At 53.9% G+C, this 27,476-nt stretch overlaps 2 protein-coding genes across 2 annotated transcripts; both read left to right on the forward strand.

Annotated features, from left to right (window-relative positions):
• Nucleotides 1–3,447: 3,447 nt before the first annotated feature.
• On the forward strand, nt 3,448–4,473 carry LOC136304102 (olfactory receptor 14C36-like). The gene has a single exon (XM_066207762.1). It carries the CDS (start codon nt 3,448–3,450, stop codon nt 4,471–4,473), a length of 1,026 nt encoding a protein of 341 aa, XP_066063859.1.
• Nucleotides 4,474–25,480: 21,007 nt separating this feature from the next.
• LOC136304107 (olfactory receptor 14J1-like) lies at nt 25,481–26,596 on the forward strand. Its single transcript, XM_066207767.1, has one exon. The coding sequence runs from the start codon at nt 25,481–25,483 to the stop codon at nt 26,435–26,437; it is 957 nt and encodes a 318-aa protein (XP_066063864.1). The 3' UTR covers nt 26,438–26,596.
• The last annotated feature ends 880 nt before the right edge of the window (nt 26,597–27,476 follow it).

Consider the following 27,476-nt stretch of genomic DNA (forward strand, 5'->3'; position numbering starts at 1 on the left):
TCTATCCAAGGATTGCTACCAGACAAAAGCTTCCATGACAAACAGGTCTTGCTGGTGTTGGCTTCCTTGGGGCTGCATCTAATCAGCCTTTGAAACACTGGGGCTCTGTCCATCCCTTTTTGTTTAGAAGAACTGTCATTCCAGTCCTGGCACCAATAGCTGAAATGGAATCCCACCTCCAAAACTCCACATATAATCAAGGGCTCCTTTCAGACAAAACTGCAAGGACAGACAGGTCTGGTTTGCTTTGGCCTCAGGTGAGTGCCTCTCATCTGCCTTCAAAACCCTGGGTTTCCTTTCTATAGAAAAGAACCATTCTTGTCCAGGTGCCCATGGCATCAAGCACAAGGCCACAATCTAGGGATGAAGGAGCTCAGTGCTCACTGGAGTGGAGTCTGGGGACAGGGGATGAGAGCCCTGGGAGTGCTTGAAGGGTGGTTTCAGAGATGGTGGATCCTTTTGACATCATAGAGAACAGCCAGAGAAAGGAAAAAATAATGCCATGGGCACCTGGGGGAGCCCAGACTGGGAACAAAAACGAAGGAATTTCCATCCCAGGGCAGGGCTGTGGTGCAACATGTCCCCCCGAAGGAGTCTGGAGCAGCCCAAGGCTCTGTGTGGCCAGGCAGAGGCAGGCAGGACGCAGAGCTGTCAGCAAAGGAAGGGCCCAGCCAGGTGGGGCAGCCGGGGGATGACGACAGCCTGCAGGGACAGAGGCGCAGGGCACGGACACCGTAGCACAGCCTGGGCTGCACAGGGCACAGGGATGGGCAGCAGTTGCAAGGCCCTGACAGAGCCAACTCCTGCAGCACTTTGGCCATGGCTGCTGGGCCTGGGCCTGAGCCATGAGGAGGAGACAAGTGACCCTTGCAGGCCTGGGGCCTCATTGCCTCCTTGTCCCTGCTCAGCAGCCTGGCAGGGGCCGCCCCATGCTGCTGCCCTTGGCATTGCACATCCCCACATCCCAGTGGGCCGGGAAGAGCCCTGAGCACTGAGGGAGGGACAGGATGTGCCTTGGCAGGTGCTGGGGCTCGGGCCTTGGCCCTTTGCATTCCTGAAACACATGCAGGTTTGCTCAGCATCACAGACACCTTTGCCTTGTTTGTCCCCACCTGTCATCACTGCCTGCAGTGTTCTGTAACTGGAACCTGGGGACACTTTCTCAGTTGTGTCCCTCAGTGGACCCATTAAAACTTCAAGAAACTTTGGAGTTTCAATCTGATTAGGAGTTCTCAGGAAGTTTTTTAAACACTCTCTTAGGGACTGAGTCTGATATAAACAACACCAAAGCCCCAAGAGGGTCATTAAAATCCTGGTACTTTGTCTGTGCTGCTGAGCTGGGCCGGGCTCCTGAAACAGAGGCACCTCCTGGCAACCAAGAAGAGATTTTAAAAGACATTTCTCCTCAGAAGCAGCTCCTCTACCAGCCCAGCAGGGCTGAGGGCACTGCCTGCAGGCACCTGAGAGCTGTGAAGCAGACAGAGGCTGAAAGCAACTGGAAGGACAATTCTGAGATAATTCACGGAAAAATCTTCACAACTTTTAAAAATTCTGAGCTTCTTCGTGAAGAAATGTTCACCACTTCAGACACAGTCAGTCTCTGGCTGCAGGGATCTCCTAAAGCTGACCCAGGACAGGACTGACAGCACTGTAAGGATGGCTCTGCTGCCCTTTCTGCTTTGGGGGAGGATGTGCTCCAGAGCGGGGCTGCCCTGCGCACCGTCAGAGGGACAGGGCAGGACGGCTCCTGCTGCCAGGGACGGCTGCAGGGGCTGAAGCTGGGGCTGCAGCCAGGGGTGCCCAGGGCTGTCGTGCAGAGCAGGTGCTGCAGCCCTGAGGGCTCTTGGCCAGGCCGGGGGATCTGTCACCTGCCAGGGGCAGCTCTCAGCCTGCCTGGCAGCTCCCATGGATGCTGGAGGGGAGCTGTGGGTGCAGTGAGTGACTCCTGCCAGGGTAGGTCCTGCTGCTGTGGAGAGGGTGCTATGTGTGCCAGGGCTGCTCAGAGCTCCAGCTCATGCCCAGGTAATTTCTGAGGGGACTTTTCATGAGCTCGTTCAGGGAAGGAGTTTCCTGCTTGTGTTTCTGCTTTCCTGAATTTGTACTCCCATTTTTCCCTGACTCAACTTGGCAGCAATGGAAACTCAGCTGTGCAGGGCAGAGCAAGGGCTGAGGCTCTTAAAGCATCAGGATGAGGATTCCTGGGAACCTCAGCAAGTGCCTCCACTTCCCCAGCCTCCAGATCCATCCAGCATCACCTTTCCATGGTGCCCAGGCCTGGGGGAGCTGCTCTTTAATCCTGCAGCTCCGAGCAGCTGCAGGGCAGAGCTGGCCCAGGGCTGGGCTGGGCTCTGGCAGCTCTGGCAGGGAAGGAGCCCGGGGCCACAGGAACAGCTCGGGCTGGGACAGCTCCAGCAGCAGAGCCGTGGGCAGGGAGGGAGGGAGGCAGTGCTGAGGGAAGCCCTGCTGCAGGGGACATGTGGCACCTGCCGGCCCTGCCCTGCAGGGCACACACTGCCCTGAGCAGCACAGCTCTTGTGTCCCCTCCCAGCCAGCACAGCCCTCAGCCCGGGGGCTCGGGGCCCTCAGTCCCCTCCTGGGCCGGCAGAGCAGCCCCAGAGATGCAGGGCATCTCTCCTGCCATGTGCCCATTGCCTGCTGACCAGGGCCTGAGGGCCACTGTCCTGCACTGCTGCTGCCTGGGAGGGGCTGTGCAGGGCTGGGCAGGGAAAGGCTTTTCCTCAGGGCCCAGCTCTCTCTTTCCTTGCCTTGCCCAGGTGCTGCTGGCATTGCTGACGGGCTCTCTGGGAATGGCAGTTCCAGCTGCAGGCTCAGGCCCAGCCCTTGGGCTCCTCCTGTGCAGGCTGAGCACAGCAATGGGGTGTCCCAGCTCCCTCTGCCCCGGGGAGCTCTGGGCAGGGCAGGCTGGGAATGAGCCGAATCTCCCTGATTTAGGGAAAGGCAGGGGTCACTTTGTGTGCCAGGGATCCCTCTGCTCTCAGCAGTGTCTCCTGGCTTTCTAGGATAGCACAGGATTGGAGCTCAGAAAGGTGCAAATCCAGGCAGCTGGGAACAGGTCACAGGAACAAAGGAGCTCCCCTCAGTCTGCACTAAGGCTCAGACAATCCTCCTACCTCACTGGACTCTCTGTTGTCCCCAGGTTCAGAAGAATCTCTCTTTCTGCCTCCTGCAATCCCCTCCCATGCTCTGGCAGCTCCCGTGCATTAGCAGGAGATTCTTTGTTCAAGTTCAAACACCAGGACTGGCCCCTGCCCTCACTGTTCCCCTGCACTGACTGGGGGTCAGGGCTGACTCCCAGGTGTCCTGCAGGTCAGGGTCTGGCTCCCCACTGAACAATGGCCAGCAGCAATCAGGGCTTCAGCAACCAAGGTGAAGGAAGATCTCCCAGATATAGACAAAAGAGTGGTATTAAGTGGCAGAGAATGGTCTATGGGAATTGGCTTTGACTTTTCTGTGAGAAATCTCCCCTCAAATATCACTGTCTTTCCTCCTTCTGCAGGTTGGCATGTCCAGACACAGCAAATGTCCAACAGCAGTTCCATCAGCCACTTCCTCCTGCTGGCATTGGCAGACACGCGGCAGCTGCAGCTCCTGCACTTCTGCCTCTTCCTGGGCATCTCCCTGGCTGCCCTCCTGGGCAACGGCCTCGTCATCAGCGCCGTAGCCTGCGGCCACCACCTGCACAGCCCCATGTTCTTCTTCCTGCTCAACCTGGCCCTCAGCGACCTGGGCTCCATCCTCACCACTGTCCCCAAAGCCATGCACAATTCCCTCTGGGACACCAGGACCATCTCCTATGCAGGATGTGCTGCACAGCTCTTTCTGTTTGTGTTTTTCATTTCAGCAGAGGTTTCCCTCCTGACCATCATGTGCTACGACCGCTACGTGTCCATCTGCAAACCCCTGCACTACGGGACCCTCCTGGGCAGCAGAGCTTGTGCCCACATGGCAGGAGCTGCCTGGGCCAGTGCCTTTCTCAATGCTCTGCTGAACACAGCCAATACATTTTCCCTGCCCCTGTGCCATGGCAATGTCCTGGGCCAGTTCTTCTGTGAAATCCCACACATCCTTAAGCTTTCCTGCTCACACTCCAAATTTAGGGCAGTTTGGGTTATTGTGGTTGGTGTCTGTTTAGCTTTTGGCTGTTTCATTTTCATTGTTTTCTCCTATGTGCAGATCTTCAGAGCTGTGCTGAGGATTGCCTCTCAGCAGGGACGGCACAAAGCCTTTTCCACCTGCCTCCCTCACCTGGCTGTGGTCTCCCTGTTCCTCAGCACCTCATTTTTTGTATACCTGAAGCCCCCCTCCATCTCCTCCCCATCCCTGGATCTGGCATTGTCAGTTCTGTACTCAGTGGTGTCTCCAGCCCTGAACCCCGTCATCTACAGCCTGAGGAACCAGGAGCTCAAGGCTGCAGTGTGGACACTGATCACTGGACAATTTCACAAACACTAAACTATAGGCAGGTTTCTGAAAATCGAATATAATAAAAGTCATCTTTGATAGTTCTTTTTTGTTTGGTTGTGGGGTTTTTTTGGTTTTGTTTTCCTGTGTTCTTGTTTTTCAACATTGTCCACATAGAAAGGCCATTGTTTGTGCCTCTTCTCTTTTTGATTCTCTTCTTCTTCGCTGTGGCCCCAGACTGCGTCAATGAGGAACTGTGCTCTCAGTCGCTCTAAATGAAGTAAAGGATCTCCCAGCAAAGTCTTCCCTGGAGATCCCCCTTTTGTTTCATTCTCTGGAGCTGCAGCAGCAATGTCTGTGTGCTAACTGGGGACAGATCAGTGATGGCACAGCAGCTCTGCCCCAGCTGGCCACACCATTCCTGATCCAGGCCAGGAGCCATTGGCCTTCTTGGCCACCTGGGCACACTGCTGCCTCATGTCCAGCCTGCTGTCCAGCAGTCCCCTCAGGTCCGTTTCTGCCTGGCCACTGTCCAGCCGCTCTGTCCCCAGCCTGTAGCACTGCAGGGGTTGTTGTGGCCCAATTGCAGGACCCAGCCCTTGGTCTTTTTAAACCTCCCATTGCTGGATTTGGGCCCTGGATCCAGCCTGTCCAGGGCCCTGTGCAGAGCCCTCCTACCCTCCAGCAGATCCACACTCACACCCAGCTTGGTGTCAGCTGCAAATTTGCTGATGGTGGACTCAATCCTCTTATCCAGACCATCAATGCAGATGTTGAAATCCACGCTGGCTGGGTCTGATCCCTGGGCCATCCTGTGGGTGCCGTGTGATGGCACTCAAGGTGATCTGTTCCATAACCTTGCTGGGCACCGAGGTCAGGCTGACAGGCCTGGAGTTCCCCAGATCCTCCTGCCAGCCCTTCTTGGGGATGGGCTCACATTGGCACCTCCAGTCCTCTGGGACCTCCCTGGGGAGCCAGGACTGATGAGAAATGATGGAGAGCAGCTTGGGGAGCTCATCCACCAGCTCCCTCATCCCCCTAGGAGGGATCCCGTCTGGTCCCAGAGACACCTGTGAGCATCTGAGTGGCTCAGCAGGTCAGCAGCTGCTTCCTCCTGGATTACAGGGGGGCTCTTCTGCTCCCTGTGCCCATCTACCAGCTCAGGAGAACACTCGTCCTGAGGACAAGTCTTATTGTTGAAAACGGAGGCAAAGAAAGGGCTAAGTACCTCAGCCTTTTCCTCAATTTAGTTACTATATTCCCCCCCAGCCATATCCAACAAATAATGGAGGTTGTCTTTATACCTCCTTTTGCCAGTAATATATTTATAAAACCATTTGTATTATCCTTTACAGAAGCAACCTGGTTAAGTTCTAATTGAGCTTTCACCTCTCTAGTTTTCTTTCTGCATGACCTAACAACATCCTTCAACATTTCCTGATTTTCCTGCCCCTCTGTCCAATAGCAATGAACCCTCCTTTTTTCCCATGAGTTCCTGTTGAAGCCCCATGTCCAAGCAGGTCAGTCATTTTCCTTGCTAGCTCATATTTTGGCACAGAGGGACAGGCTGTTCCTGCTCCTTCAAGATTTCTTTCCTGATTTGTGTCCATCTTTCCTGGACCCCTTTGTTTTTAAGGGCTGTTTCCCTTAAAAATGTCAGCACTTGATTTGGCACTCCACAAATCTGCATCCTGAATAAATCAAATTCTGCCCTCTGTAAATCCACTGCAGAATTTTGTTGATGCCCCTCCTTCTTTCACAGAATATATAAAAACTCTATAATTTCATGGTCATTGTACGTCAAACAGCTTCTGATCAGCACATCTCCCACCAGCCCTTCTCTGTTTGTGAACAGCAGCAGACAGAGCTTTCCTTGGCACTGGGAAGAGAAGAAAACCTCCCCAAAGCTTGAAAGGTTCAGCCTGGAGCTGAGCAAAAAGAAAAGTCCCTCCAGGGCAGAATTTTGGTGCAGGAGGTGTCCCAGCGTGAGGCCGGGCCATGGCCTGGCTCTGTGTGCCAGGAGCCGGCAGCGCTGGGTGCAGGGAGCCCAGGGAGGGCACAGAAATGCTGGGCTGAGAAATGCTGGGGGGACAGCGAGATGGGCGTGTGCAGCCGGCCAGGGCACAGCAGCAGCACGCACAGGGGGCACAGCCTGCAGGACACATGGCCAAGGGCTGGGCAGGGCTGGCAGGGCCACAGGCACCCAGGCCTTTGTCCCCTGGGCTCTGCCAGCGCCTCTGCAGGCCCCACAGAAGGAACTTTCCTTTCAGGGGCTGCACTTTGCTCCTGCCCGGCCCCTCCCTGAGGAGGCTGGCAGGGCTTGCAGCTTTGTGCCATTTGTCCTCGCTGCCCCTCCCATCCCACTGCCCCACAAGCAGCCCCGAGCCACCCGGGAGGGACAGGCCCTGCTGTGCCAGGCCTGGGCTCAGGGCTTGGCCTTTCTGCTGCCTCCAACCAGCCCAGGCCTTGCTCAGCATTGCAGTTCCCTGCTCACAGCCTGCGGCTCCCTGCAATCCTGGCCTCAAGGATCTGCTCTCAGCAGTCCCTGGGGAGCCTTTGGCACTCCCTGCCCTCAGTGGGGCCCAGGGATGCTCCAAGGGACTTGGAGTTTTGCTTCTGCCTCCTTGAGCAGCTTCTTCAACCCTCTCTCCATGCCTAAGCGTCCTGGACTCAGCCCCAAATCCAGTGTGGGGCTCATGAAAATACAGAATACCTTCACGAGCTCTTTCTCTCTCTTCAGTTGTCTTCATGTCTCCAATGTAAGAAATAAAATACAAATTTCTAAACTCAGTTAAAGATTTCTACTGTAAGGTGCCTTCTCTCAGTTAAAATACTGGTGACCTTGTTATCTTGTACCTATTGAAAGGTCTCCTTTGTTAAATACCGTTTACCCCATACCTGCCTTCTCTCGTTAAAGGCTACTTATCGCAGTATCTCGTACCTTATTGAAAGGTCTGCTTTGTTAAATACTGTTTACCCCATACCCATTGTTATTGTAATGCTTTCCCTGGTAAATGCTATTTACCTCAAAGTCTCTTCCTTTAGAACTGTATTCTTCCCCGTCGAGTACCTGTTCCTGCCCTGCCGGCTCCCGCCCTGCTGGCTCCCGCACGGCAACCGGTGACTCCACCCGGTATGTAAATGAAGAAGACTCCCACGGACCTCAGCGCCCAGAAGGAGCGGAAAAAAACCCCTAAAAACAACGAGCCAACATGAAACCAAGGGCTAAGACAAACCCCTCTGGGTCGGCAGAACCATAGAGAACCTGACAGCAATCAGGGCCGGATTTCGCCTCGTCCCCATAACTTAAACAGCACTCGACCAGACAGGCATCTCTAGACCACGAGTTATGAGTGTTTTTCCTGGGGTTCTGTCCAAGGGACTTTTGCGAGGGTGGAAAGCCTGGCTCTGCCCTGTGGCAGTGGTGATTAGCTTCTTCCCTGCGTTATTCGTCGGGGGCAGTGGCGGTGGGCGCAGCTCTTTGAGCCCCCCCACACCCATAGCTGATCTTAGTAATGGCATTGAGAAGGAGCTGGTCTCCTTGCCCGTCCTTATCATTTAAGGCTTGTGCAGCTGCTTGGAGTCAGTTTGGAGTTCTGTTAAGGAGGAAGATTTCCAAGTGTGGGGTTTTTGGTTTTGTTTTGTTTTGTTTTGTTTTTAACCAAGGGCACATTTTTTATATTTCAGTTCATTGAAGAAGTGACAGAAGCATTCCCCAAGTGATCTTAATTCAGAATGTCTCCTTAGGAGGTCTGGGCATGGTGAAGAATGAGCCCCTTGCAGGCTGACCTTGTTTGGACAACCTGCTCCTCACCCCAACCTCACCATGTCTAACCTCACCCACCAAGGACTGACATCCCAAAACATAAAAAAAATTACGTTAAAAAAATAAAATGTAATTAATTTTAAAATCATATTTTCCAGATTTATGTTATTATTGTTCTTTACATACCTAATTTTAGATTTAAATTGAAAAAGGTACACATGTTTAGCAACTAAAGACAATATTGGTCATTTGTTCTAAGTAACACAATTCCCTTCATTAATTCATTGACCTCTACTGGCTATTGATTTGTCCCTTCTTATGCTAATTAGTCCTGTTTTTAGTCCTTTTGTAATCGTATTCATCATTTTCTCAGAGAGGGTAAAAGGGGCTACTTTGGGGTCCACGGAGACGTTTCTGGGGCCCATTTGGGGATGTTTTGGAGCTGGGGAAGGAATTTCTAGAGAACTTAAGGGTCTGGAGGACACTTGGGGGAGCCACGTGGGCCCCTGGCGGGGCACTAAAGGATTCTGTCGGATAATTCGGGGTCCGGGCGGGCACTTGGGGGGCCCTGTGTGTGATGGAGACTGCAATCAGCTGGGAACTCACTGGGGGAAAATAGGGAGCAGTTGTGAAGGAAAATGCAGGTGAGGGACAGAACTGTTCAGAGAAGGCCTGAGCTACAGCTTGAGCAAGCTGAAAAATGTCATTTGGTGTCACCCCAGATTGATTTCATTTCAGAAGGTATTAAACAAGTTTATTTTGGGGAGGTGTCATGTTTTCCCTTGGAGATGCGCCCTCTGCAAACTTGAGCTGCATTGCCGAAATGCTCAAGGCAAGTCTGCTGCAGGTCACACCGTTTCTTCTTTGGCTGATCCCGGCCCGGTGCTGAGCTCCAGCAGAGCCCGGGCAGAGCCCAGAGCAGCCTCAGCATCCGCAGAGCCCGGCTGCAAGGACAGAAACCAGAAACCGCCCGTCAGCTGAAGGCTCCTGTGCCCTTGTCCCAGCCGCCCGCGGTGCCCAGGCCATGCTGGCCGTGCTCAGAGCGGGGCCCAAAGCTGCCCATCATTGCTGCCTTTGGCGGCAGAGCAGGAGGGCAGGACACGTGCCCAGCCTGCAGCCAGCCAGGCCAGATCCACCTCCCCAGCAGCTGCCCAGAGCAGGATGCTCCTGTGCTGGCTGCCATCTCCCAAAAGCTCTTACCCCACCCGTGCCAACAAGACGGGGACACACCTCACGCCATCTGCCGCGCGAAGAAAAGCTGCTCCCAAACCACGTCCTCAGCCTTCTCCTTCATCCACTCCACAGCTGGTCCCAAGCACTTCCCAGTCAAGACTGGACACCACCTAGAAGGCTTCCTTTAGAAAAACAAACATCAAATTAACAAAAAGAGATTACAGACAAAAAAGGAAAAAAAGGGAAATGGTAAAAGATCCTATCTCTGTCAGAGGTTGAGGAAGCCCCCATGCCCTGCATGCTAGGGAAAAACCCACCCACCACTGAGGGAAGCCCATGCTTTCACTCTTCCCCCCCTACACTGCCCCCCAAACTAATGGTGATCCCAAAGAAAACAAAGGGAGTGGAGCAGCCCAAGCCCTTCCTTGCCGGCAAAGCAAAGCAGCCGAGCACAGGTTCTGGAATCCCACCTCTGCTCCCACCTTGGGGCTTTGTTTGTGTCGGGCCAGCTGCCCCAGCCCCAGCCCAGGGCATGGTGGGGGGTGGCGGCTGTTGGCAGGGCCAGGAGCCGACTCCCATTTCAGAACCACCCCAGCCCGTGCCCCCAGCCCTGCCAAAAAGCAGCTTGGCAGCCCACTGAACAATCAGTTGCATCAGCCCTAGGAAAGGGGGGAACCTTTGGTTCCCGGCCAGGCTGTGCAATGCCCAAATCTGGGAGCATCCCCCTGTGTGTGAACTCATCTGCAAATTGGCTGTGGAGCCTGGCTTTGAAGAAGGTGCCAGAATTGAAGTCCATCACCTTCAATTGCTGGTGGCCAGGTTCAGGAAGAGGTTGTCATCCTTGTTGTCGTCCTCGCTGTCTCCAGCAGCAGCAGCCCCACCTGGTCCAGCTTCTCCAGGGGCTCCTTCTCCTTCCCTGGGGGTGAGACCAGGCTGTCAGTGTTCTGCCCAGGGCCCCAGCTGTCAGTGAACCAGCACAAGCCAAAACAACTCGCACGGCAGCCACCAGTGGTGGGCAGAGCAGCTCAGCTCCAGCACAAGGGCTGCCTGTGCCCACCTGATGACCCCTGTGCAGTGACACAGGCAGCACAAAAAGTCTGGCTTTCTTTGCTTCTGATTGCCAAGGCATGTGTGCAGCTGGAACTTACCAGGGCCCCGCATCAAAATGAGCCTCTGGCTCTCTCCCTTCTTCTACTCCAGATGAATCTCCTGCATCCAAGGATCACCAAAAAGGTCTTCTAATGAAGGCCTTTCCATGTCATCCACGGCTAAACAGCACCTGATGAGATCCTTGCACTCTGGGAAGAGAAACCAGAAACTGCCAGTCAGTTGGAGAAGGCCCCTGGCTGCTTTGCCCCATATTCCCATGCCCAGGCCATGCTGGATGTGCTCAGAGCTGGGCCTAAACTTTCCCATCAATTCCCTGTTTTGGAGGAGAGCAGGAGAGCAGGACATGTGCCACCTCCTCAGCAGCTGCCAGAGCAGGATGCTCACGAGCCAACTGCTGTCTCCCAGCACTGGTATTCCCCCCGTGCCCAGAGATGAGGATCCACCTTGAGAGAGCCGTTGTGGCAGCGGGAGCTGGCCCCAGCTGATGTTCCAGCCACGCCTGAAAGGGTGCTGCCCGCAGACCATCTGGTGCAGGAGCATGCCCAGGGACCAGATGGTAGCTGGCTCGCCATAGTACCAGCCAAAGTCGGTCCATTCTGGGGGGCTGTATGCTGGTGTTCCTGTGGAATACAGATGGAGTTCATCAGGGGGATGCTGCTGCTCCCAGAGCCTGGCCCCAGCATCCCTGGGCATGTGGGGACTGCCCCAGTGGCACATGGTGTGACCCGCTGCCCTCCCACCAGGACCTGGGCTTTGTGTGAAAAACGGGCATTGGAAAAGAAACCACTGGTGTAGGAAAAGGGCAGCAGAAGCCCTGGAAAGGCCTGACCAGAACAAGAAAAAACCCACTCAGAGCAGGAGGAAAACCATGCCTTCCTTCTCCCTGCCTGCATTGCCCCAAATAACATTATGAACACAAGACAAAGAAGGCCAGAGGAGCAGTCCAAGCCCTTTCTCACCTGCACACCAAACTGGCTGGTGCACAGGTTCTGACTCCACGCTCTCTGATAGCCCCACCCACGGGTGTTTCTGTCGGGCTGGCTGCCCCAGCCCCAGTCCTGGGCAGAGTGGCTGGCAAAGGCTGCCAGCAGGGCTGGAAGCTGGGCCCCAACCCACCCCTGCTCAAAAGCAACTCAGCTGAAGTCTCAGTGCCATGAGTGGCAGCAAAAGGGAGAATCCCCACTGCCACACCCAGGTTGGGCTGTGAGATGTTGGGCCATGAGATGTCAGGAGCTGGGAGCACATCCTTGCGTGGGCTCACCTGCAAACTGCGTGTATGCCGTGTCTTGAAGGTAGGTGCCACAGCCAAAATCGATCAATTTGGCCTGCCCGGTGGCCAGGTCAACCAGGATGTTCTCTGGTTTGATGTCTCTGTGCAGGACCCCGCAGCTGGTGCAGTGCCGCACGGCCTCCAGCACCTGGCGGAACAGCTCCCGCGCCACCTCCTCGGACAGGAACCTCCGTGCCCGAATGAAATGCTGGAGGTCCTGACACCGCTGCGGGCGCTCCAGCACCATCACGATTTCACTGGGGAGCTCAAGCCAGTCCAGCAGCTGGACGACACCAGGGAAGCCAGTGGAGACCCTGTCCAGCAGCACGATCTCCAGCGGTGCGCTGGTGCCGTTGGGCTGTGGGAGGACCACGATGCCGTCAGTGGGGCTGAGGCCGTGCCAGGGGTGGGGAAGACCTCACCCAGCCCGGGATGTTCTGCACCCTCCGCTGGCCCCACGCCCGCTCTCCCTCGAGGCGTCCTGGCGCCTTCCACCCTGCCGAGCCTCGGCTCGTCCCCGCCCGGCACGCCCCGGCTTCTCCCGCTGGCCCCCGCTCACTCACCAGCTCTCCCCAGTGCCGGACGCGGTTCCGTGGCACCCTTTTGATGGCCACCTGCAAGCCAAGGGGAGCAGCGGCCTGAGCTCGCTGCCCACGCTGCCCAGCCCCATGCTCTTCCTCCTCCGCCCTCCTCCTCCTCCTCCTGCGCCCGCCGCCAGCCCCGCCGCTCACCGGTGCGCCGTCCGAGAGCCGCGTCCCTGCGAAGACTCTTCCGAAGCCGCCGCGTCCCAGCAGCGAACCCAGCCGGTACTGCTCCTGGAGGCCCTGCTGCGCCTTCCCTGCCGGCGAGACGTGGCTGTCAGTGCTCGGCCCGGGGCCAGCAACAGCCCCCGAGCGCCCCTCAACCGCCCCGGGCCGGGAATCCCCAGGCGTTCGCTCCTGGCAACGCGAAAGCGGCAGCTCGGAGCCGGCGGCCACGCTGCCGAGCGGCGGAGCTCGGGCCGGGGAAGCCGCGGCGGAGGCCGCGGGAGCGGCAGCGCCGCCTGTGTCCTCCGCGGGGCCCGGGAGGGGCCGGGGCCGGGGCCGGGGCCGGGGATGGGGCCGGGGCCGGGGCCGGGGCCGGGGCCGGGGCCGGGGCCGGGCTCGGCACAGGCGAAGGCAAAGGGCGGCGATGCCGCTGAAGCCCCAGGCACTGATCCTCGTCCGCCACCGCCATCGCCAGGACAGCCAGAGCCCGGCGGAGGCGAGACCGCGGCGGGAGGCCCGGGGCCGGGGGCGGAGACGGGGCAGCCCCACCCGGGGCCGGGGGCGGGCCGGGGGCATGGCCCGGCCCTGCAGGGGAGAGGGAGACTGCGAGAGGACGGGGACACCGGGACAGGGAGATCGGGAGAGGGTGCGGGACTAAGGGAGAGGGTGCGGGCCTGCAGGAGAGGAAGAGGAAAAGCAGGAGGAAGTCTAGAAAAGTCCTTTTTCTGCTGCTGCTGCCGCTGCTGCTGCCGCTGCTGCCGCTGCTGCCGCTGCTGCTGTAGCAACTGAAGCCCCGGGGCCGTTTTTCCCCAGGTCCGTTTGTCCGTTGCCCGCTCAGCCCCACGCCGAGCCCCGCGCTCCCCGGGGGCAGCCCCGAGCCTGTCCAAACACGGGAACTTTGCCCACAGGAGCCAAGACACAGAGTCTTGACTCCTGCACTGTGGCAGAGCATTCCCCTTGGTTGCTGCTGTGCATTGTCCCTGCTGAGGGTCACACACTGTCAGAGCACGTTCCCTGAATGCAGAATTTGTACCTGGCCCAAGCACTGCACTTGTGTCTCCAGCATTGCTTTCCAAGAAAAACAGGGGAAGGCAAATTGTGTGTAGCTCATGGTATTTTACAGCATCTCAAACTTGCCAAATCATGGATCTTAGAGGTGAGATCCATTTGTAGTTCATGGGATGGAGAAGTAGTGCAAGATGGAAAAGGGGAGCATCAAAATCATTTGACAAGGACATCTTAGTATTGGTTCTATACATTTTCATTTCATTTCTTAAAAGATCCTTCAGTTTTCCCAGAATCTTCTCCACAGTCCCGTCTGCTCTTTCCAAGAACACTTCCTGGAGAACGAGGTGCAGCTTCTGTCACAAGACGTGCCACCAACTGCAGCTTCCCTTGGCTTTCCACACTGTGTGTGCAGTAGGAGTCTTGCAGCAAAGCAGGACAAATATTTGAAGAACTTGACAGCTTGTCTGTTCTTTTCCTTGTGGACTTGGGAGTTGTGCCCTTGGTAAGGTTTTCATTGTTACCGTTGTACCCTAAGAAAACAGGACGGGGTACCGGGGGAACCTGCTGGGAGTCTGTTATCATCCACCCAGCCAGGAAGAAGAGGTGGACAACTTAATCTAAAAGCAGCTGGAGAATGTTTCAGGATCACCAGCCCTTGTTCTTGTAGGTGACTTTAAGCTGCCAGATATCTGCTGGGAACTTAATACAGCAGGAAAGAGGCAGTCCAGGAAGGTTTTGGAGTGTATGGAGGACAACTTTTTGTTGCAGCTGGTGAGTGAGCCCCACCAGGGGAGGGCCTATGTTCGACCTGTTGTTTGCAAATAGAGAAGGGCTGGTGGGAGATGTGGTGGTTGGAGGCTCCTTGGGACACGGTGATGATGAAATTATAGAGTTCTCGATATTTGGTGAAATCAGGAAGAACATCAAGAAGACTTTTACACTGGACTTCCAATCAGCAGACTTTGGCCTATTTACAAGACTTATTCAGGGAGTTGCTAGGGAAGCAGCCCTTAAAAACAAAGGAGTCCAGGGAAGGTGGGCGTGCTTCAAAGCAGAGATCTTGAGGGCAGAGGAACAGGCTTTCCCTGTGTGCCAAAAGATGAGCTGACGAGGCAAACGTCCAGCCTGGATGGGCAAGGAGGTTTTGAAGGAACTTAGGAATAAAAAGAGGATGTATCATCTTTGGAAGGAGGGTCAGGTCAAGGAGTATTTAAGGGGATTGCTAGAGCATGTAGGAAAAGTGTTTGGGAGTCCAAAGCTCAATTCAAACTTAATTTGGCAATTTTGTACAGGATATTAAAAAAAGTTTTTCAAATATATTAACTGCAATAGGAAGGCCAACCTTTGTTCTGTACTGGATGTGGGAGGGAACTTAGTGTCCAGGAGGAGGCAGTCAGAGAACTGCTGAGCTGCTTGGATGTTCATAGATCTATGGGCCCAGGTGGGATCCACCCCAGGGTGATGAGGGAGCTGGCAGATGAGCTTGTGAAGCCGCTCTCCATCATTTACCAACAGTCCTGGCCCACTGGTGAGATTCCAGATGACTGGAAGCTGGGCAATGTGACACCCATTCACAAGAAGGGTGGGAAGGAGGATCCTGGTAATTATAGGCCAGTTAGCCTGACCTCAGTAGCTGGTAAAGGTCATGGAGCAGTTTATATTGTGTCATGGCCAGGGTATCAGAGCCAGCCAGCATGGGTTTAGGAGGGGTAGGTAATGTTTGACCAGTTTTTATGTCTCCTTTTATGGCCAGGTGACTTGTGTGGTGGATGTGGGAAAGGCTGTGGATGTTGTCTGTTGGGACTTCAGCAAGGCCTTAGGCACTGTCTCCCACAGCACGCTCCTGGAAAAGCTGGCAGCCCACGGCTTGAACAGGAACACTCTTTGCTGGGTTAACAACTGGCTGCATGGCCGGGCCCAGAGAGTGGTGGGGAAGGGTGCTGCATCCAGCTGGCAGCCAGTCACCAGGGGTGTTCCTCAGGGGTCTGTGCTGGGGCCAGCTCTGTTCAACATTTGTATTCACGACATGGATGGGGCTATTGAATCTCTTATTAGTCAATTTTTAGATGACACTAAGCTGGGAACATTTGTCGATCTGTTGGCAGGTAGGAGGGCTCTGCAGAGAGACCTGGAACAGTTGGATGGGTGGGCAGAGTGCAACAAGGTGAAGTTTATTAAGTCCAAGTGCTGAGTTCCGCATTTTGGCCACAATAACCCCTGCAGTGCTCTAGGCTGGGGACGGTGTGGCTGGACAGTGCCCAGGCAGAAAGGGCCCTGGGGCTTCTGGTCGACAGCCAACTGAACATGAGGCAGCAGTGTGCCCAGGTGGCCAAGAAGGCCAATGGCACCTGGCCTGGATCAGGAATGGTGTGGCCAGCAGGAGCAGGGAGGTCATTCTTCTCCTGTACTCGGCACTGCTGAGGCCACACCTCGAGTGCTGTGTCCAGTTCTGAGCCCTCAGTTAAGAATAACCTTGAGATGCTTAAATGTGTCCGGAGGAGACAACAAGGTTGGTGAGCGGCTTGGAACACAACTCCTGTGAGGAACGACTGAGGGAGCTGGGGTTGTTTAGCCTGGAGAAAAGGAGAGTCAGAGGTGACCTTATCACTCTCTACAACTCCCTGAAAGGTGTTTGTAGTCAGGTGGGGCTTGGTCTCTTTCTCCAGGCAGCCACTGACAGAATGAGAGGACAGAGTCTTAAGGCTGCACAAAGGGAAATATAGGTTGGAAATTAGGAAAAAGATTTTTACGGAAAGGGTGATAAAGTTCTGGAATGATCTGACTGGAGAGGTGGTGGCATCACCATCTCTGGATGTGTTTTAAAAAAGACTGGATGTGGCACTAGGTGCCATGGCTTAGGTGAGGTGTTGGGACATGGGTTGAACTCAATGATCTTGGAGGTCTCTTCCAATCTAGTCATTTTGTCATTCTGTAATTCTGTAAAGGTTTCCAGGTCAAATGGGCTAAGTCAATGAAGCTACTGCTATGATAAGAGTTTTGAGTTGGATATTTTATTAAATGGTTTTCCAAGTTCCTTGATTTTCTATATTTTGCCAGTAGAGCTGTGTGTTGCTTTGACCTCTTAGCTCAGTTGGTTAAAGTATGGTGCTAATATCACTAAGGTTGTGGGTTCAGTCCCTCTGTGTGCCATTCACATAAGAGTTGGACTTATGATCCTTGACTGTTCCTTGCAAATAAGAATATTCTGTGCATCTGTTCATCCTGAGACTATCTGGTTGGCATTTCTCCTTGTGCACCAAACTCGAGTAAGAGAACCTTTGGGTACCCCCATTATTTCAGTGTTCTGGGGTGTTACAGCCCCGCAGGCTCATTACGGCCTCTTGTTTCCATGAGGCCCTGCTGTGTCACACTGGCCCCCAGTGCCATGAGGATCGGGAGTGTCACACAGCTTTGTGCCATTTGTCCTTGCTGCCCCTCCCATCCCACTGCCCCACAAGCAGCCCCGAGCCACCCGGGAGGGACAGGCCCTGCTGTGCCAGGCCTGGGCTCAGGGCTTGGCCTTTCTGCTGCCTCCAACCAGCCCAGGCCTTGCTCAGCATTGCAGTTCCCTGCTCACAGCCTGCGGCTCCCTGCAATCCTGGCCTCAAGGATCTGCTCTCAGCAGTCCCTGGGGAGCCTTTGGCACTCCCTGCCCTCAGTGGGGCCCAGGGATGCTCCAAGGGACTTGGAGTTTTGCTTCTGCCTCCTTGAGCAGCTTCTTCAACCTTCTCTCAGTGCCTGGAGCTTCTGGACTCAGCCCCAAATCCAGCATGGGGCTGATTCAAATCCAGAAAGCAGTCACGACCTCCTTTTCTTCCTTCACTTGTCTTCGTCTCCAGGGCTTGTGCAGCTGCTTGGAGCCAGTTTGGAGTTCTCTTATGGAGGAAGATTTCAAAGTGCACCTCCTGAGTTTTTTCTAATACAGGGTGCATTTTTTTTAATTTTTCAGATCATTGCCGACATGAAAGACGTATTCTACAAGTGATCTTAATGCTGAGTGTCTCCTTAGGAGGTCTGGGCATGGAGAATGAGCCCCTTGCAGGCTGACCCTGTTTGGACAACCTGCTCCTCACCCCAACCTCACCGTGTCTGAAATGACCCACCAAGGACTGACATCTGAAATAATTTTTGTAAATTAGCAATTTTTCTTTTTTAAAAAAATTATAAGGAAATTATAATAATACTTATAAATATATAAAATATTATTATATACGTTTTAACCTATGTTTTACATGTATTTAAAAAAATTGATACATTTTTAGCGACCCAAAAAATTATTGGTCATTGGTTTTAAGTAACACAATTCCCTTCATTAATTCATTGACAACATCTGGCTATTGATTCTATCCCGCTTTATGCTAATTAGTTCTATTTTTACTCCTTTTGTAATCTTCTTTATCGTTTTCTCAGACAGGGTAAAAGGGGCCACTTTGGGGTCCACGGAGACATTTCTGGGGCACATTTGGGGCAGTTCTAAACCTGGGGATGGAATCTGAAGAAAATTTGGGGTCTGAAGGACATCTGGGGGAGCCGGGTGGGCACTTGGAGGTCAGGGAGGGGAATCTGGGGCCCTTCGGGGTCCGGGCGGGCACTTGGGGGCCCTGAGGGGACTCTCTGGGGCGCGGGGGATGATGGGAGTTGTAGGCGCGGGTAGAACACGGTGTAACGGGGCCGCGGAGCATCACGGGAGTTCGAGGCGCGGCTCCAATGGCTGTCGGTGGGGCACGGGGCATGACGGGAGACGGAGTCACGGCTGGAATAGGGCTCCGTGTGCGCCGCGGAGCATGCTGGGAGCTGTAGTCCCGGAAGTGCATAAAGCCGAGCTGTGGCGGGTCCGGGAAGGCGCTTGGCGGACACTTCTGCGTCCGAGTCGCGACTTGAGGCCCTCGGGGGAAACGTGTGCGGTTCGGGAGGAATTGGGGGGAACTTGGGGAGCTCGAACCGGGCGCTTTAGGACACGGGGCACAGCAGGAATTTTCGGCGCGAGACTGTGTTGGGCAGAGCTCTGAGAGCACGGGGGATGATCGGAGATGAATTCCCAGAAGTGGCTCTAACGGGCATCTCTGGGGTTGGGAGCATTCAGGGGAGTCGGGGACGATTTTGGGGGGTTCCAAATAAATACTGAGGGGGCACTTAGGGATCCTGGAGGGTCTGGGGGAAAGGTAGGGTACACATGGGGGGGAGGGGGGATACGGGGGCGGGGTTCTGTGGAGCGCGGGGCATGACGGGCATTGTAGTCCGGGCTGCAATGGGGCTCAATTGGGCCGCGGTGCATGACGGGAGTTGAAGGCAAAACCGAAACGTGGCACCGACAGCAGGCACCGCCCCGAGGCCCCGGTTTCCTGGCCCTGATTGGGTGCTGGCGGTGACGGGCGGGAGCCTCGGCAAATGGGAGTTTGCGGAGGCGGGAACAGCCGATTCAACCCCTCTAGTCCTTCCCAGTACCGCCCAGTTCATCCCCAGTACAGCCCAGTTCTACCCCTGTGGCCCTTCAGTGCCCCCCTTTACAGCCCATTTCATCACCAGTACAGCCCAGTCCCTCCCAATACACCTGAGTTCATTCCCATTCCCTTCCAGTTCCCCCCAGTATCTTCCATAGCACGCCCCAGTATTCCCCAGTCTTCCCCACAGTGTTGCCATTGTCCCCAGTTTGTCCCAGTGTGTCCGTGGCCACAGCCCCTTGCAGTGTCCCAGGGCAGGTTGGGATGCTGATCCACCCTCACAGCCGGCCCAGGGCAGGGCTGGAGTGGTTTTGGTGGCCCCTTGGGCTGGCACACACTTGAGGAGTGTGTCTGTTTTCAGTGGGGAAAATTACGAGTTTTACGTTGCTTCAAAAATAGAAAAGCCCTTTTTGCCTGAGTGCAGGCAGCTCTCTGAGCAAAGCAGGTCCCAGGTGAGTGAGGACAGGCAGGATGGGCTTGGGGAATGTGGAACAAGGTTGTCCACACTGGGTCAGACCTCAAGGCACAGCTTCTCTGGCCAGGCCAGGCCTTTGGAGGAGAGGCCCTGGATCAATATCAATCACAGAATGCTGCAATCACCTCTGCTCCAAAGAGAACAGTGATAAAACACACCCTTTATAACAGGAATGTGAATTTCTTAGAAGCTCTTTGAAATCTTTCTCCATAACTGCAGTACAAAACCTTCCTAATGAACTGCACCAGAGCAGAGGGAAATCAAGGCAGAGCCGTGGTTTGTCAGGACTTGCTTGATCCCAAAGAGCCCCGTGGTGCATTTGGTGCTGAGCCCTCAGGGCCTGAGAGGAGATGGCACAAACCTTTCCAGGAGTCCAAGTCAGAGGAAAAACCCAACGTGTCTCAAAGCATTCCTGGGGCCCACTGAGGTCCATCCCCAACACAGGCTCCTCATGGACTCCTTGGAGGAGAGAACTGGAGGCCAAGAGTGCCCAAAAACCTCTCAGAGACGGAGTGTGGGAAGGAAAACCCAAAGTACCTTAAAAGACATTGAGTATCTCAGAGCATTAATGAGCCCCACTGAGTGTCAGTACAAAGCCTCTCTAGGGACTAATTACAGCAGATAATTGGAGGCCATGACTGCACAAACCTCTCAGAGTGATTCAGTGTCAAAAAGTAGTACTTTAATGACTCTTGAGTAACTTGAGGCATTAATGAGCCCCACTGAGTGTTGTTAGTGACAAAACATCTCAAGGGACTAATTACAGCAGACAATTGGAGGCCGTGATTGCACAAACCCCTCAGAGACTCCCAGGCAAAAGCAAAACCCAAAGTGCTCTGAAAAACCTGCAGTCCCTGGGAGCACTGAGGAGCCCCCCAGGGCCATTCCTGACCAAGGCTCCCCAGGGACTGGTCCCAGCAGATCCCTGGGGCCACTGGGATGTGGGGGGATGCTGAGGGCAGGACAAGGGGGTGACAGTGCCCAGCCTTGCTGGGGCTGTGCCAGGAGGCCCCAGGGCCTCAGGACAAGGTGTCCCCTCCCAGCCCTTGGTGGCACAGACCCTGCTGTACCCCAGGGCACCAAGACTTGGCTTCTCCTGGGCACTGCCAGCCCTGCCGGGCCCTTGGCCACGTCCAGCACAGCTTGTCCTGCGCTGTCCCACAGCTGCTGCTGTGTCCCTGCAGGCTGCACACTCCCATCTCGCTGCCCCCCTGGCTCTGCCCTGCATTTCCCTTTCTCTTCTCCCTGATATCCTGGGATGGAACGTGTGAGAATGGTTCAAAGCTGTACCAGGGAGGGTTTAGACTGCACAGGAGAAAGTCTTTCTTTACTGGGAGGGTGACTTTGGGGTTTCAAACTTTGGGGTTTCAAAGCAGGGCTGATGGCTGTCCCAGGAAAGGAGCTGGGACAAGGTGTCCATCGCTCAGGAGCTGTAATTTGGATTGTCACTTGCCACTGTTCCTCTGAGCTCTTCTCTGTTCCAGAGATGGGCTCTTAATGAGCTGGTGGCTCTCCTGAGATGGGCCCGGGAGCAGCCCGGGCAGAGAATGAACTGAGTTTGTCCTGCTGCCATTGTTGGTGCCCTGTCTGGGAGTGCAGATGAGTCTCTTCTCTCTTAACCTGACACAACCCAGCAGGAGCGTCAATCTCCTGAGGCAGCCGTGTTTGGAGGCTGCACACACAGGCACTGGTTTTGTGTAACAGATGATACCAGATCCTTGGGATGGCTTTCCAGAAATGCACCATGCTTAGAGGAAAGGCTTTGTTCTTGGCCTGGCAATGGATTTCTTCAGGGCCAGGATCACAGATTTGTTCCCAAGGCTGCAGATGAATGGATTTAGGAATGGGAACAGGACTGTGTTCAGCAGAGCTCCAGTTCTGTTGGTCCTCAAGGAAACAACTTCTGCAGGACACATGCAGAGAGCAATGCAGCTCCCACGGGCAATGGATAAGGTGATGGGATGGGAAGAACACGTGGTCAAAGCTTTCTTCCTCCCAGAGGCTGCTGGAAGATGCAGAACACAGAAAAGGACACAGATGTCAAATGCCAGAGTCAAACATAAGGAGCCCAGCACGACACACGGTAAGAAGACAGAGTCTGTTTCCCAAAGCAGGCTGGTGTCAGAGCAGGACAGTTTGAACAAGGGGGAGTTGTCCCAGAGGAAATGGGGGATTTTGAAGCTAACCCCCAGGGCCCTTTCTGCCTGGGCACTGTCCCGCTACACCGTCCCCAGCCTATAATGCTGCAGGGGGTTATTGTGGCCAAAATGCAGGAATCGACACTTGGACTCATTAAACTTCATTTTGTTAGACTCTGCCCACCCATCCAACTGTTCCAGATTATTGGAAGAAGTGGATATTTCTGACCAGACTTCTCTGGATGTGAATTACAGAAAAATAGATTATTATAATGCTGTTTGGGAGAACGCAAGTTCTAGTCAAACAGTTGTATGTACTGATATGAATGAGATTTAATTTAGGATTTTGAATAGAAAATATACCCGGCTCCTGGGAAAAAATAAGGAAGTCTCAGCCTTTGAGACGAAGATGCTTCTAGAAAGGAAGTAATTTTGAAGTTCCGGCTCCTAGGCATAAAAGGAGGTCTCTATTTCTTTTGAGATAGTGATGATTTTAGAGAAAGAAGAAGAGAATCCTTGCTTTATATTAGAAAAGCATTCTTAAAATGGTACCCCAAACATGCAGAGGCCCATAAGCAGCTTGGGAACCTGTTATATGGGTGGGACTGCACAGAATCTGCAAAAATTCCGTGTGGTTGCACATTTGTGACCATGAGAACCACCAGACCTTTTCCTGTGGCATGTATCTCCATAAACTCTAGAGAGGCTCCTCTCCCAAGGTGATGCAGGATTGTGTTTAAATAGCTGCAACTGGCTAAAAATCATGGTTTTCTCTCTGTTGAGTGGGAAAGTGAACGGTTTGTGGTAAGTGAAAAGATGTTTGAATGTCTCATTTTTCCTTTTTCTCTTTTCTTAGTGTATGCTAATAAAATCTATCTGTTTTTACTTTTAGGTTGAGCCTCTTTCAGCTTTTTCTCCCAAAATCTTATCTCCCAGCTAGTAAACAAAATTCAGCAAACATAAAACCACCACAGGAAGGGACAGCATCTGCCTTGCCAGGGGCTGGAGCTCAGGCCTTGGCCTTTTGCATTCCTGAAACACATGCAGGTTTGCTCAGCATCAGAGACACCTTTGCCTTGTTTGTCCCCACCTGTCATCAGTGCCTGCGGTGTTCTGCTCTAACTGGAACCTGGGGACACTTTCTCAGGCGTGTCCCTCAATGGGACCCATTTAAAACTTCAAGAAACTTTGGCGTTTTTAATCTGACTTTGAGTCCTTGAGAAGTTTTTTGAACACTCTCTCAGGGACTGAGTCTGATGTAAACAACAGCAAATCCCTGAGAGGCTCATTAACATCCTTGTGCTGTGTCTGTGCTGCTGAGCTGGGCCGGGCTCCTGACACAGAGGCACCTCCTGGCAACCAAGATGAGCTTCAAAAAGGCATTTCTCCATCAAAGTGGCTCCTGTGCACAGCCCAGCAGGGCTGGGGCACTGCTTGCAGCCACCCTGGGCCCAGCACACAGGCACTGAGAGCTTCAATCACTCAGGGCTGGGAAGATGCTGAGGACTGACTGGGCTAGAATCATTTCCAGCCCTTGACACCGGAAGCCTCTGGCTGCAGGACAATGCAGCTGCAGCTCCTGCAATGATCTCCTAAAGCAGGAACATCCCATTATGGATTCTGTAAGTACAACTCAGACTATCTCTGCTGTAACCATGTGGACATGCTCAGGGCTTCTGCTCACTCCAGGAATATTTCCAGGACAATAATTTTTATAAAGATAAAATTTACTGAGTCATTGTTTTCAGTTTCTTACTCCTGGTGAACGGGGGGGATAAATAATAAACAACTTCATGTTTAAAAGTCCCTAAGGCATCTGAACTATACCTCCAGTGCTATTCATGGGCTCCCAAAAGTGCTTTCATCCACTCCTTTGCCCATGGACAGCACCAGCATCACCTTCACTGGAGCCATCAGGCTTAGTCTGACCTGTCCTTTCTCCAAGCTCCAAACAGAACCTGCCCCCAGCCAGTGCCCTGCAAACAGGCAGGTTTCTGTAGGGCCAAGGAGGGTGCACAGAGATTTGGGGTCTGTGAGTGCTGGCAGGGAGAGATCAGGAACAGGGAAATACCTCCAGGAGAAAAATCTCCAGGAAGCAGAGAGAAGATCAGGAAATGAGAGAAAACAAAACCCAGAAATGCTGTGGCAGGGAGAGATCTCCAGAGGATCCTTTCCAGTGCAGCCCCTCCCTCGGAACAAGCCCCCTCCCTCTTGTCCCCCAGCCAAGCCTCTGCCCTCAGGGCTGGGGGTCTGTTGGGGGTCAGGTTTGTTCCTTCTTTCTCTAAAGAATTTTTTCCCCAGAAGTTACCAAGGAGACCAAGTGTTGGATACTTGAGGGTACTTAACCAAAACAAAGAGGTGGACAAAGTTAGAAGGAAGAGATAATGCAGGTAAAAGACAAAGCTTGAGACAGCTGCGGGCTCTTCTTTTTTCGGCGTTCGGGGGGAGAGGGAACGGCTGTTGCTGGCTGGAAAAGTTTCAGCTTGGTGCTCTGAGGATCCTGCAGAGACACCGAAACCAAACTGCCCTATTTTTTGTGAAACAAAACCCTCAAGGATCTTGGTACTGTTTTCGTTTATTATTAATGCTGTAGTTGTTTGGTGAGGGTTTTTTTGTGTCTGTTTACTTTGTAATACATACTAATAAAAAACTGCTATTCCTATTTCCCAAATCTTTGCCTAAGAGCCTCTGATTGTAATTTATAATTAAAAAAGAAAAAAAAGAGAGTGAAGGGGGGGGGGGGTTACACTCTCCATCCCAAAAGAAACTGCAGTTGTTGTTTTTATTATTACCTAGCAGATACCTGTCTTCCCAAACCAAGAGAGGGTCCAAGGCATGAAGCCCCTCCTGTGCAGGCAGAGCTGCAGCAGAGCCATGGGGCAGCTCTGCAGCCCCGGGCCCAGTTCCCTCTGCAGAGCACAGGGCTGGGAGCTGCTGCCTGGCACTGGGGGGCTCTGGGAGGGGGCACAGCTGGCTCAGGGTGACCCTGTCCCCAGTGCCCGGCTGTGGGCAATGCTGTCACTGCAGCCAGGGAAGGAGCTCCATCTCATTTAATCCAGTGCCATCATTAGGACACTTGAAAGTCTCCCTGAGATTTCCTTCCAAGCTTCCAGCTTCCCTCCACAATGCAAACCTGCCCTGTAGCATCTTTGTGTTATCTGAAAGCCCCACGGGGAGACACACAAGTTCTGTGATGGAGAAAATGCTGTTGGGTTGGTGGAATGAGTCCCGTGTGTTCTTGGGTACAAATGTGGGTCTGAGCCCTTGAGAAGAGGATGGACATTGGGTGGACTTTGGTGGATCCATCAGCTCTCAGCAGTGTCAGGACGGTTTTTAAAGGAAACATGGGAGGGTGATCATCCTGTGTAGGGGACAGGTGAAAGCCCAGAGAATCCTGGAACAGGACAGGGTGACAGAGGTCCTCCCCTCATTCTCCATGCACCACCTTGCCTCAGAGAACTTGCTCTGTTCTCCCTAAGCGCAGCAGCAGAAATGCTGAGTTTCTGACATCAAAAATAGTCAAGTGGAGATGAAGAAAAGCTGTTGAAAAAACTCTAGAACATTTAAACAGACTTTACCATTCCTGGTCACTGGCAGTGGGAGTACAAGCTGACAGAGACTTCTGTATTAACAGGGTTTCAAAGTGGAACACGAGGACGGGTTCCCTGTCCCCCTCTCACGTCTGCACGGCAAGGCTGAATTATAAAAACCCTGCATGTAATTGCCCTGAACCTGAAGACCCACTCAGCCAGCACCAACCAGGGCTCCCCAGTTGGAGTTTAAGGAAAATCTGCTAGAAAATCAAAAGGCTGTCAGTGTGATACAGAAGAATGGTCTGTGGGAAAAGGCTTTGATTTTACTGAAAGAACTTTCTCCTAACCTGTCACTGATCTTTTCTCCTTGAACAGGCCCCCATGGCCAGACACAGCAAATGTCCAACAGCAGCTCCATCAGCCACTTCCTCCTGCTGGCATTGGCAGACACGCGGCAGCTGCAGCTCCTGCACTTCTGCCTCTTCCTGGGCATCTCCCTGGCTGCCCTCCTGGGCAACGGCCTCGTCATCAGCGCCGTAGCCTGCGGCCACCACCTGCACAGCCCCATGTTCTTCTTCCTGCTCAACCTGGCCCTCAGCGACCTGGGCTCCATCCTCACCACTGTCCCCAAAGCCATGCACAATTCCCTCTGGGACACCAGGACCATCTCCTATGAAGGATGTGCTGCACAGGTGTTTCTGTTTGTCTTTTTCATTTCAGCAGAGGTTTCCCTCCTGACCATCATGTGCTATGACCGCTACGTGTCCATCTGCAAACCCCTGCACTACGGGACCCTCCTGGGCAGCAGAGCTTGTGCCCACATGGCAGCAGCTGCCTGGGCCAGTGCCTTTCTCAATGCTCTGCTGAACACAGCCAATACATTTTCCCTGCCCCTGTGCCATGGCAATGCCCTGGGCCAGTTCTTCTGTGAAATCCCACACATCCTCAAGCTCTCCTGCTCACACTCCAAACTCAGGGAACTTGGGCTTCTTTTGTTTTCCATCTGTTTATGTCTTGGTTGTTTTGTGTTCACGGTTTTCTCCTATGTGCAGATCTTCAGGGCTGTGCTGAGGATCCCCTCGGAGCAGGGACGGCACAAAGCCTTTTCCACCTGCCTCCCTCACCTGGCTGTGGTCTCCCTGTTCCTCAGCACTGGCACATTTGCCTACCTGAAGCCCCCCTCCATCTCCTCCCCATCCCTGGATCTGGCATTGTCAGTTCTGTACTCGGTGGTGCCTCCAGCCCTGAACCCCCTCATCTACAGCCTGAGGAACCAGGAGCTCAAGGATGCCCTGAGGAAAATGATGAGTAGATGCTTTTCAGGAGCAACAAACTGCCTGTTTTCTTGGCCATAATTTTCAGAATGGAACTCATGACAGGCTCAAAAGGCCTTCCCAGGTCTTAGGTAGTGTTCAATGGGTTTTTCTGTCAGAAAATTATCCCCAGTGAAATTTTTTTAATCACCCCCATCTAATTCACTGTCTGCCTCTTGAATTTTATCCAGAAGCTCTGTAAACCAGGATTTACTGTATTGCTACATTTCAAGAAAATAAACTACCTTGCAGTGCTTGTTTTTCCTGGGATCCCATCTTTGTAACCTGCATGAAGTTAGAGGCGAGAAGGGGAAAAGAGTCCCAGCACAGCTACACTGCCAGGGAGCAGCAGTGCTTGGTCCTTTCAGTGCTGCTCTTCCCAGCTCCAGCCTCTCCTTCCCAGCCCTTCTGTGGCTGTAAGGCCGCAGTGCTCTGGCACATTGGTCACTGTCCTGCTGCGTGTCCCTGCTGTGACCACAGGCAGGGACTGGCCATGGGCACTGCTGGGACACAGCTGGGCTCCAGCACAGCAGCTCCAGCAGCACAGGGAGGGCAGGGCAGGAAGGCTTTGCTCTCCCTGCAGAGTCACTCTCAGGAACAGGCCCAAGGAACAGACTCTGAAGAGGCTCCTTGTGCTCCTTTTTCTCCCAGGGCTCAGTGGGATGACATCAGGGTCCCAGCGTGGCCTTCAGGGGACTCAGGGCTGCCTCAGGTTCTGCTTGTTGGTGGCCAGGGCCCATCAGATGGTGAATGGCCTGTGCTGAACCTTCCTGGGGCTCTGCAGCTTGTGCCAGGGCTGATGGCAGGGGAATGTTTGTCTGGAGGGCCTTGGGAGCTGCCAGGAGAACACAGGGGAGCTGCAGGGACAGCGTGTGCCAGGGATCAGCAGGGAGTGGAGCTCCCTGGGCACAGGCCTGGCCAGGGTGGGGTCACGCCGAGATCAAGGACTGAATGTCTGCTGTGAGCCAGGAGAGCTCTGCAGCCCCAGGGGACACAGCAGGCACAGGGAGAGGAGTCTGGGCACTGACTGCTCTGGCCCTCAGGGAACTTCCCCAGGAGGATCCAGGGCAGCCCCAAGGCC

Source organism: Chamaea fasciata, unplaced genomic scaffold, assembly GCF_029207755.1.
Source record: "Chamaea fasciata isolate MVZ Bird 193981 ecotype frontalis unplaced genomic scaffold, bChaFas1.0.hap1 SCAF_50, whole genome shotgun sequence".
NCBI classification, from domain to species: Eukaryota; Metazoa; Chordata; class Aves; order Passeriformes; family Sylviidae; genus Chamaea; species Chamaea fasciata.

Excerpts from the sequence above, each read along its gene's own strand:
- LOC136304102 (XM_066207762.1), top strand. The coding sequence starts at position 3,448 with ATGGGAATTGGCTTTGACTTTTCTGTGAGAAATCTCCCCTCAAATATC.
- LOC136304107 (XM_066207767.1), top strand. The coding sequence starts at position 25,481 with ATGTCCAACAGCAGCTCCATCAGCCACTTCCTCCTGCTGGCATTGGCA.